The sequence below is a fragment of the Gracilinanus agilis genome, chromosome 4, assembly GCF_016433145.1.
Source record: "Gracilinanus agilis isolate LMUSP501 chromosome 4, AgileGrace, whole genome shotgun sequence".
Classification (NCBI taxonomy): domain Eukaryota; kingdom Metazoa; phylum Chordata; class Mammalia; order Didelphimorphia; family Didelphidae; genus Gracilinanus; species Gracilinanus agilis.
In genome coordinates, this window is record NC_058133.1 from 377,611,113 (window position 1) to 377,623,469 (window position 12,357).

The window sequence follows — 12,357 nt, forward strand, 5'->3', positions numbered from 1 at the left end:
AGATCATAGCTAGAGAATAATATTCAGGTCTAGGCACTACATTTAAAGGACATTGGTTGTGTGACCGTGGGCAAGTCACTTGACTCCCATTGCACACCCTTACCACTCTTCCACCAAGGAGCCAATACACAGAAGTTAAGGGTTAAAAAAAAAATAAATAAAGGACATTGGCAAGGTAGAATAACTGGAGGAGCATAGTCAACATGAGAAGGATCCTAAGAACAATAAAATGTGAGGACTGGTTGAAGAAACTAGGGATATTAACCTAATATTTAATAAAGAAGACTTGGGCACAGGGATCATAGAAGAAGTCAACAAATATTTATGGTGCACTTACTCTGTGCCAGAAGATATACTAAATGCCGAGAATAAGAAAAGAAACAAAAAGATAAAAAACCAGGGGCAGTCCCTGAACATAGTACCTTATTCAAGTATTTAAAGGGAAATCATGATAGGAGGATTGATTTTATTTTGTTTGGCTTTAGTGAACAGAATTAGGACCAATAGTTGAATTTATAGAAAAAAAATGAATTGGACTCCATGTCAGAGGAAATTTTCTAACAACTGAACCTGCTCTAAAGTAAAATGAGTTGCCTTGGGATATGGTGAATTTCCTATTACAAGAGGTCTTTGAACAAGACCGAACATTCTAGTGGGGATTTCTATTGATTGAGAAGGATTGAATTCAATGGTCTCTGAGTTCTCTACCAAATCTGAAATTCTACAGTTCTAAGACTTGGTGAATAAAAGCAGTAAATTCTAAAGCACTCCTCTATAGTTAAAATAGAAACAATAATATTCCTCTGTTAGAAAGGTTCAACATCTCATGATTTATCTTCACTCTCTAATACAAAGTAGGTTTATCTTTATGGAGTTAACAGCTTTATATCTCTGAAATATAAAATTCCCTTTTTGTGAAAACAGGGAAAGATGTATGTTAAGCTTTAATATGACTGAAAGCATTTTTATCCTTAATTGTGGCTTTAGCCTTTTCTTTGAGATCAAACCCATGAGTTGTTATTGCATGGACAAATAATGTTAAATAATAGCAGGCAAAAATATGGCTATCACAATATAATCAGTTGAGTCAGGAGAATAAACTGATTTATTACTGGTGATGCTGGACTAGCAAATAGAACAAAAACCTGGTTGTGAGTCCCATAATTATTTTTCTTGTTTCCAGCAGCCTTATTTTTCTTGAGAAGTAATGATGTGCTTGGTAAGGTCTGCCTGTTCTCAAATTGAATTACATGAATGAGAGACAAGCCAAGATGGTGGGCTCAAATTTTCTGTGGCACAGGGAAACAATCACTAATGGAGCAATGAATTTAAAGGTTATTGTCTTCTGCCTGTCTGAATCCAGTGTTTTCCTCCTCGTGAAGTTGTTTTTCTAAAGGAGATAATGTCAACGCGCTTCATTTTTTTTTACCTTGATCATCTTCCTGGATTGATTTTTCTTCATCCTTTTCTGTGGCTGCTGCAAAATAAAGAAAAGACTCAACTGAAACTTCTAGGTAGAATAGGAAGCCCCAGGAGGCAGAAAGTGTCCAGAGTGAATTCAATGCTTACATAAATCTCTAGAAAAGATGCTTCTAAGGTTTTACGACATCAAAATAATTCTCCCCAATCTATTATCTAGATTAAATATGATAATTGTTTTTATATAGAAATGTAAAGGATAAGTGGGAAGGATGGATTGGTCAATTCCACAGCTTGATGATTCACTAGAATCTCTTTCTCTAGGATTTCACTCATTTCTTTGACAAACAAGTCAAATACCTCCAGCTTAACAGAACTGGCTCTCTCTAAAGCTCTTTAGGTCTTGAAATATCAATTGTATAGTTCTTCAAATTCAGTCTAGAGACAAACTAATAGTTGATAGCATAGTTGAGCTTGTGATTTAGATTAGAAATTTATTATTCCACTTGAATGTTAGATGGAGGAAGTCATCTTGAAGCAACTAAAGGAGAGACTGGTGTATGACTCAAAATGCCTTCCACTTGGCTGAGGCATGTTATGCTTATTGAAATGTAAGGTGCTTATTGCAATTTCAAATATTGAAACATTAAAGCTAATGAAATTTTTCATCAAAATAAATTTTAGCCTAGAAAATAAGATGGTAATTATTTTTGTCCTGCAAAATGAAATGCATGTAAATGCATTTATGCATTTACATATATGAACGCAAAATATGGTAAAATACCAAATGAGAAAGAATAAAAAAAGTCCTTTTCATTGCTATAGGTCAATCTGTTTTTCAACAAACTCTGCTCTCTTGAATTCATCAATCAATCAATAAGCCTTTATTAATTACCCACTATGTGCCAGGCAATGTGTTAAATATGGAAATAAAAATACAAAAAAAGAAAAAAGCCAGTTCCCTCCATAAGGCTGCACCTAGAATGCAATATCTTTGAAAAAAGGACTGTTTGCCTTTTGTCTTTTATCTCTTGTATAATGTACACAAAAAGCAATTAATAGATTGTTGTTGAATAAAAGAATGAACCTGAAAGTGTTTACTTGAAAACATAAAAACTTATACAAAGACTATATAGATGTGGCAAAAGATTGATTTTTTTCTGAAATTAGATAACAAGGCTTTAGCAAAGACAATATAAGCAATTCCACATTTCTAGTCTAGTTATTGCTTATTCATTGTGCCAGTTAATACTGAGTCAAGGAGTTATGCTTTAAACAGATGTAGTCTCTAGATGGTAAGTATCCTAATATACCCCGATAAAGGAATCTGAAAGCTGTATTGCATATAAAACACAACTGTGTGGTTAATTTAACTGTTGGAATGGCCTAGAATGATCCCAAGTGATTATATACATTTAAATATCTAAACTTATTACTTTTGTGAAGAGACATAATCCTGATTAGGTTTTTCCTGACTGTCTTGCTGGAATCCTAGTTTCCCTTAATATGTATTTGGTTTAGAATAGGCAGATATAAAAGGATGAGAGAGATCAAAGCCCTGTTCATTTGAATATTCCCAAGGGTTTTTAGGTACCAGAATACATATATATTTCTATATTTGAGCAAATTAAAAATAGACAAATATAATGGAATCAATGTTCCTATTACCTTAATCCTTTCTCTTTTTTCCTAATGTTTATTTTAAAAGGATTCATTGATACTTTTTTCCCCTTACTGTCTCTACCCTCATAATTCCTACCTCAACAGAACATGTTCTAATAATGACAGTCAAGCAAAACAAATCAACATCTTGGCCATGTCTGAAAATGTATGCTAAATTCTACCTTGCCTATGGCCTCTTCTTATCATACAGTATAGTTATTCCTAGATTAAATCTCAGAGAATTAAACTAGTTTTCAAACTGTTCACGATGTTCAAAGTATTCATTCATTTTACAAATATTCATCAAGTGTGTAAATATCATTAAACTAGCAGTTGATTATATAGATTCAACCCTTTGCTCTAAAGCTTAATAGTCAGAAAGTGTGGAACAAATCACAACTTCTCTAAAAGTCACTTTTCTTAACTGTAAGACAGAGAAAATAATATTTCTACTAATTCCTAATAGGGTGGTTGTGAAAATCAAATAAGTTAATGTAAGGAAAATAGATTGTTGCTCAAGAACTATATAAATGTAAGCTTTCAAAATATTAACATAAATAAAAGGCAATCTTTGGTGATGAGACAAAGTGACACAACTAAATAGTAAATAAGAGGGGGCAGCTGGGTAGCTCAGTGGATTGAGAGTCTGGTCTAGAGACGGGAGGTCCTAGGTTCAAATCCAGCCTCAGACACTTCTCAGATGTGTGACCCTGGGCAAGTAACTTGACCCCCATTGCCAACCCTTACCACTCTTCCACCAAGGAGCCAATACATAGAAGTTAAGGGTAAATAAGAATCTTATAAGATGAGACATGTGTAATAATCAAATGAGTAATATAGAAAATAAAAGTTATCAACTGTCATTAACTACAGTAATAAGTGAAGTCATATGGTCTGAAATGATCTGAAAAGATTCAAAGTGGATGGGATTCCAGCTGGTCCTGGCAAAATAGAAATTAGGAAATGTAAAAGTTGAATATAGATATATTTCAAATCAAGAAAATAGCATAAACAAAGTCCTAAATTTGGGAAGTCTCATCGGATATTCAGGAAAAAAATCAGAAGACTCTTAGATGATTTGCTGAAGATGAAACTCAAAAAGTTATTTAGGGCAAGATTTCAGATGTTTCTAAGAGCCAGACAAAAGAGTTTGGGCTGGTTTCTGTATATAAAGAGAAGCCAATGGTATTTATAGGTGCTCTTATTGAATTGACAGAGAACTGGAAATATAACTTCTCTTTGGTATGGATTCTTTATAGAAAGTCATATTTCTAACTCATCTATTCAGAGAAGATAACCAAACCAATGGAAGCTAATGAGATAATAATAAAAGTAATAAATAACATTTACATAGTTCTTTAAGATTTAAAAATCTTGTTCTAGTTTGTTCTATATCTATCTAGATGTTCTGTTTCATTTGAGTATTTCCTTCCAAGCATTTTAAAGTATACTTTTTTTGAAATAAAGAATCTATATCAATTGGAACACTTCAAATAGAACACCAATCAATTCTATTGTTTCCCCTTTCATTTAAATGTATTGTTTAAATTTTACTTTTAATTAAATATATTAAATTTATGTTAAAGTTTAAAATAACTAATTCCTCTTCCTTTTCTTTAAAAAATATTTGTTAAAAGATCATCTCTCTTCCTAGAGACTATAAAAAAAAAAGATAAAAGAAACTCACTATCCTATGAATCAGCCCACTCACTCCCTTTCAGTCCAACTCTCACTGGATTAAAATTGGGATCATTGAACTCATGGAACATATGTGGGACTATCAGTTGAAAATACATCAAAAAATACATCAAAAAAGGCAATATATATTAAAGAGCGAGAACACACTGGAAGGGGAATTTTTATCATAAATGTACCTAAAAAGCTTTGAAGTATAATATATGGACATATAGTATGTGGTAATTAGCCAGAAGCTGTAGTTTTGCGTAAGGGTAACTGATTCTAAAATTTTTGGAAAGAACATTCTGCCTACTCTCTGTCTAGGAGGTCACTGAGAAGACAAGACTCAATAAAGGATTTTAGGGTACTTTGTGTGCCTATGGACATGGGTTTCACATTACATGGCAACTTTAAAAGACTGCCAGAAAAAAATAAATTGGTCTCGGGCCAAAAAACAACCTCCTTCCAAAGTTGGTAACATATTTGGAGCATTGTGTTAAATTATGGTTATAAGTAAAATCATACCAATGGAGGATTTGTGAACATGTAGAAAAGGAAATAGTAATCACAAAGAGTCAGCATGGGGACGGCTAGGTGGCTCAGTGTATTGAGAGCCAGACCCAGAGACAGGAAGTCCTGGGTTCAAATGCGACCTCAGACACTTCCTAGCTGTGTGACCCTGCACAAGTCACTTAACCCTTACTGTCTAGCCCTTACTGTTCTTCTTCCATGGAACCAGTACACAGTGTTGATTCCAAGACAGAAGGCTAGAGTTAAAAGGGTTAAAAAAAAAAAAAAAGCCAGCATGCCCTTATTGAAGATGCCATCTGTGACTAAACATAATTCTTTGTTTTGACAAGGTTACCAGATTGGTACATATAGTAGATCATACAGATATAGTTTAACTAGATTTTAGCAAAGCTTTTGGTTAAAATTTCTCATGCCATCTTTGTGGATGCCATTATTTTGATGTATGGTAACTTCATTTAGAAATGAAAGGGTAATATAAATTGTTTTCTGAGAAATGACTTAGAAATATTACTAGTCACTTGTCATCTTAAGGAAGTGGGGAGGGATAGGAAGAGAGAGAACATGGATGGTAAAGTGTCAAAAAATAATTATTAAAAGTTGTATCTATGTGTAAAAAATAAAATAAAATATTAAAAAAAAACTAATGTCTCGAGGGCAGCTGGGTAGCTCAGTGGAGTGAGAGTCAGGCCTAGAGACGGGAGGTCCTAGGTTCAAACCTGGCCTCAGCCACTTCCCAGCTGTGTGGCCCTGGGCAAGTCACTTGACCCCCATTGCCCACCCTTACCAATCTTCCACCTATGAGACAATACACCGAAGTAGAAGGGTTTAAAAAAAATGTTTAAAAAAAAACAACTAATGTCTCCAAGGGGAAAAAATAGTACCAGGTTTCTGATTGCATATGGGTGAAGAAAGTTGGTATCTAACTGCAATTGCTTCCTGTCCGCAAGGAGAAAAGAAAAAAAAAAAAGGAAAGGAAAAAAGAAACCTGGGAAATTCAGCAAATTGAAGTGAAAAAGTTGGAGAATACTCATATATTTTAAGCAAGAGCTCACTGGCCCTTCAATTTGCTATTTAGAATTTTATCATATTTCAATTGAATTATCTTCTTCATCCTCTTATTCTTGACATGAGCGGGATATTTAATTTCATCTCAAAAATTAGTTGCAGAAATGATTTCATGAGTCTGCTAAATTTGTTCACTGAGTTGTATTTGAATAGAGAATTAATTTCCATATAAAGAAGAATGGGATAGCTAAGCCCCACTTTATGATAGCAGTATGGTCTTATAAATTTTCCCAACATTTTTGTTGTATGGTTTGACTAATTAGATTTTTACAAGCAAAGTTTGGTTAAATACATATTTAATAGGTTATAAATTATAATGGCATAGAACTTGGTTTTGGTGTGATTTTTGACTAGGTCTATTGCATTATTTGGGGATTATATATAATTGATGTCATATTAGATGAATTCTTATTAAGAGCAAAAAACCCCATCAATGCAAAGGTGATATACATGGAATTTGATGAGTTTCTGTATATATCACAATGGATAAGAAACTGGGAGACCTAGTCTTGGAGTAGCTATAAAATATGGATAATATGGGTACCTAAACTATAAAAAGGAAATAGAAAAAATGAATAAGTTGCAGAGGGTTTGGGCATTGCATTTGATTTGCCAAGGTAGCTGGCACACATACAAAACCAAATGGGTGGTGTTCTGGAATGACAGGAACAGATAAGAGGAGACATTGAGATTCTAAGGTCAGTTGATCTCTGGACACCAATGAGAGCAGGAGCTTACTTCCTGTGGCTGTCTTACGATCAAGCTAGAGGAAGAAACTGAGTTCCTGACTCACCCTTCAAGGTTCCCAAATCTTAAGAAGTCTTCCCTTATCTTAATCCAGATCCTGTGACTTTTTTCTCATCTTTATCATAATTTCCACCTATTTTGTGTGAGCTGCCAAGGACCTGATCTCTATCTTGCTTAACAGAGCCAGACCATCTGGGCTCCGGCCTTTTGGGCCTTCAAGCCAACCCATCTGCCTAGACTTTACTGACCCTGTTTATTCAGTGGACCAGTTAGTAGCAGGTGTAGTTAGCAAGAATAATCTTAGGCAGACAGATAGATTAATTAGAATAGCCCAATTTATTGGGACAGAAGCTACCTTTGAGGGTCAGGAGTGGGGAAGAGTTAAAACTGATAAGAGCTAGGGATCTCTGTCTCCCTGGGTCCATAAACTCATCCTGAGTTTTGTCAAATAAATCAAGATCTTTTTGTACATCCTTCTGAGCAGTCAGATTGTGTTATCAGCAATCCACAGGACTGAGGCCTATCACTTAGCTCCATATTGTGGGCAGACCACATCCACTCTTCAGCACTGGTCCAATCTTCAACCCAATACCTAGAGACTTTACAAGGTTACTGCACTTACTTATTTTAAAACCCACTAAAAATGTAATTTATTAAGGAAATACACTTAGAATTGCCAGACTACTCCAGGATCTTGGAGAAACAGAGGACAGGCAGGTACTCATTGCCTTCTGGTGATTTCTGTATCATTACCTAATAGATTAGGTGGTATGAAAGGAAATTCTTGATTCTTTGTCTATTCTGAGTTTACACTTGTAAAAAGGGATTCCTTTATTCTCTTTGCCTAGTTGGAGTAATCACTTTGGTTAACATAACTTAAGTACCCCTACTTAGTACCTCACCAGACTGTAAAGACAGGATTAATTCTCCTTTGTCTACCTTTTGACTGAATCAACAAAAGCTTGAAATAGGTGGAAGAGCTTGCAAACCACTTAAAGAATTCACACCCTCAGAACCTCAATCAGCCAGAAATCTGTGAATCCTTTTGAAGAGAATTCACTCCTCTAGAAGGTGAAAAGTGGATCCCACAGACACGGTGCCCCTGTGCAGTGTCTAGGCAATTTGGAAACTGTGATTGGGTCCCTGTGAAGAGGGGAAGAGACAAGAAGGCACCATAAAAGGCCCTGAATTTCTGGGGCTGGGAAATCAGCTTCAAGAAGGAAGTCAGCTGCAAGAAGGAAGTGGGCTTCAAGAAGAAAACAGGCTTCAAGAAGAAAGTCAGCTTCAGGAGTCATCTTCAGCTCAAGTCATCATCTTGACCTACCTCTTGGAGGGAATTTAGGTGAGTGAATAGCTGGCTTTTCCTTTCTTGTCTTCTAGAGAGAGTTTAATCCCAGCAGAAGGTCAACAAGTCCTGGCTGAGTTGAACACCTGAGCAATATTTAGATAGATAGGCTAATGTCTTCTCTATCTTTCTGGATTTATCTATTTTTACTCTTTCCACCTCTTTTGTGAATAAAAACAATTAAAAGTCATTTCCACTTTGAATAATAATACTTTAAATTGGTGACTGCTATATTATTTATAATTTTCATATGTTTTAGTTGAATCATTAAAATTTAATTCCTACAGTGGACTGGTTCAGTCATAAGTAATATGGGAGTTGGGATTTCAATAACTCATCTGCACAAATAACTTTTGAAATGGACTGGAACTTGAACAATTAGGACTAAAATGATTTTCTGAGGATATGGACATTATCATGATATAAGAGAGGTAGGTGTTTAACAAATACCATTTGGATAGACAGCACATGGAATTCAAAGGAAATTGAAATAATTGGAATAAGTTATTTGATTATGACCCTACAAAGATTCTCTTTAATCTATGCTCACAAGATGGACAATAATGCTATTCTGAGCAGTAATGGGTAAAAGTCTTGAATATTAGAAGGTTTCGTGACATTGGAGGGACCTTGGACCAAGTCATGTACTAAAACCCTATTCCCAGAGTCACCACAGTGGATAAAGCAAAATGGTGTGTAGGGAGGATGAATAATGAAATGGGTTGAATGACCAACTGTATATCTCAGAGTGGGAAGGGAACCATATCTTGAATTATTACATGAGTTTAGGATAGATGGCTACTTCCTGTGAACTGTTTTCATGGCCAGTCTTAAAGAAAGATCAATGGAGGGATGAAGAGACTGAGGCCCAAGGAAATTAAGTGATTTGTCTAAGTTCAAAGAGGTAGTAAGCATCACTCATAGGACATAATCCAGGTTCTCTGACTCTAGAGCTTATATTCTTTCCTTTGTAACAGATTTTATGCCCAAGGAAGCAAGGCATGCATTCAGCCGAGCTTCAAGTAAAATATATTTTAATTCAACTCTACATTTCAGCTGTGAAACCATTTTTAATAGAAGAGTGATATTATGTCTACTAAACAATAATAGTACCAGTAGAAATGAAAATGAGTTTTTTAAAGCTTTATACGTGAAGCCCCTGTTTTTGTTTCAGTCACTTTGCAAAAAAGAAAAAAAAAATGGAGAGTTACCCATATTACTGAATAGGGACAGAGACCAGTTTTCACTCGCAAAGTAAACTAGAAATTTTGGAAGATCCAGGAAATTATTGGGTAACTATATTTATACAACTATCTGCAATCATCTTGCCAGTTTGGTTACCTAAGTTATGAAAGATGAGCGCATTCTGAACTTCGTTTAATTTGACTGTCCCCACTGCTACAAGCCTGTGTCTCTTTAATCTTTTTTGGATGAAACACATACACTAGGTTCTTCCACTTCCTTTCCTCTCACTCACTTCTGAAACCTTGCTTTCAATTTTATCATTCAATTACCTTCTTAGGCCTCTTTCTTAACTCTCCTCAAACACTGGCTTCTGCAAGAATCTTTCTTGGTCAATTTTTCCTCTATTACCTCCTTCTAAACACATCACTACTGTCTCTCCTTCAGGACTGCCTTCCACTTATATCATATATGTCTTGTATATTCTAGTATATAGTCTTCTCCATTAGAATGTAATCTCCTTCAGGGCAGGAACTATATTTCTTTGTATATCTCATGTGGTTTACACACAGTAAATGCTTAATAAATACTTGTTGGCTGACTAACCAAAGAAAGTAAGTACATAGAGTGCAAACGGGGGTATGCTCTCTTCAAAATAGATTCTCCATGTTCCACTTAAATAGTTATATAATAGGCCAAGGAATACGTATCCTCATTCTTAAAACTAAGTGGAAGGGCTCCTGTGTAACCATGTATCAGTCTGGGGATAATAAATATTGTTCCATATCACCTGGATCATGGTTTACACATGCTTATACAAGCAGAAAAGCCAGCTGGAATGTTCTCTAGGATGTCCTAGCACAATTAGCATAGAGTCTGTACACTCCTGTGGGTGCCAAAAATTTAGATTCCAGGGCATCACAGAGATATCTAACGTGAAAAACAGGATTTATCACTTGTTTATACAGGCTTATGACTAGGGATTTTAGTTTTAAAATTATTTTTAAATAAAAATTTTAAATTAAAATTAAATACAAATTTTAAATAAAAATATTACAAAAATGAATAATATGGAAATGGGTATCAAGTGATAATGTATGTATAACCCAGTAGAATGTCTTGTCAGCTTCAGGAGAGGGAAGGGAAAGAAATTTAATCATGTAATTACATCAATGGAAAAAATACTAAAAAAGAGAGATATCTATGGCCAATAACATACCAACTATTATCTGCAATGTCTACTGACATTTAACAAATCACATTTATCAGTAATAATAATAACATAAAATAATAGCTATGATATATAATATTTACATAGTATATATATATATATATTACTTTGTATATAATGCTTTAAGGTTCACAAAGCACTTTATCTAATATTCCCTATTTGATTTTTGTTAACAACTCCACAAGTAAAGTACTATTATGATCGCTTCTTTAGAGATGACAAAATAAATTTCTGAGAGTTTAAGAGATTTTTCCTAGCATCACAAAGCCAATAAGTATTTGAGATTTTGTCTACATTTTTGTCTTCTGCCCTACTTCTCTGCCTCTAAATGGACATTGTAGCAGCTAATGAGAGGACCCTGGCTAGAAGGTTAGTTTTGGGTTGAAGAATGTTAGATTTATAGAAGCTAACCCTTTTGTTCCTAATTCCTACTTCATACAGAAAGTGATAACAGTCCTTGAACTAAAGATACTAACCTGAAATCTTGTCTCTCAATAACTTAGAACTTCATGAGTTTTGAGTGGGAAGGATCCTTAGAACCTATCTAGTGCAACCCCTTGTTTTTCATATGAAAAATGTTGATGCTAGAAGAGGCAAATGATAAGACAAAGTGCACATACACCAAGTTAAGTACCTGAACCAGGATTTGAACCTGTCTAATGACTTCATGTCCAGTATGCTTTCCACTACATTGCTCTATCTGTTAGTCCCAGTTCTGCCCTCCAAGGAACAACTCAATTCCCATCTGTGTGAAAAATCTGGAAGTATTTGAAAAAGTATATCATAACTCCTAAGTCTTCATCTTTCTACTAAACAACCCCCACCCAGTTCCTTCATCTGATCTGAAGTTTATTCCTAGTTCCCTCACCATAATATATGGTGAAGAGACTTGCCATGACATAATTTCCTTTCTTTATTTCCCAGTGTTTGACTGTTGATTTTGGCTGAAATCCACTTGTTGCCCAGTGTATGTGATGCTAATTGATATTGTTTTGATCTTTGATAATTCCTTCATTTTTGGATCTTCACTGATAACTTGGTACATCCTTTATTGGATTAATAATTGAATCTTGAACTCTATTTCAAATGTGACTTGTGCATTAATATATCTTATTCTCCCCTTGGATTAATTTCCTGATCTCAGAGTCATTTTCAATCACTTTATGTGACCACCCATCACTAGATTCCTGGATCTGTGGCTATTCTCTTCTGTTAAGACATATAGCATTTGTCTGATTCTATAGGATAACCTAACCCCAGCTCAAGACTTTCCCTGATCTGGTTTGTCTTTCTTTCCCCAGATTCCCATTTGTGAAAATGGGTGAAGTAGACTGAAAAATAACAACCTATTAGGCAGAAATAAATGAGTAAAGACTTCTGATGACTTAAGGATTCTGCCATACATGGCAGCAAACCAATTCTGAAAAGATGTCAAGGCAAATTAAAGTCCTATCTGTATGCATACAGCTTGTTAAGACTGAACTGAAGGAGCTGGTGT

At 34.9% G+C, this 12,357-nt stretch overlaps 1 protein-coding gene across 1 annotated transcript in view; it reads right to left on the reverse strand.

Annotated features, from left to right (window-relative positions):
* Positions 1-1,087: 1,087 nt before the first annotated feature.
* LOC123247850 (triadin-like) overlaps positions 1,088-12,357 on the reverse strand; it is a 366,108-nt gene continuing 354,838 nt past the window's right edge. The window contains exon 19 of the mRNA XM_044676898.1: positions 1,088-1,477. Coding sequence (XP_044532833.1) covers positions 1,416-1,477 — 62 coding nt within the window. The 3' untranslated portion in view covers positions 1,088-1,415. The remainder of the gene's footprint in view (positions 1,478-12,357) is intronic.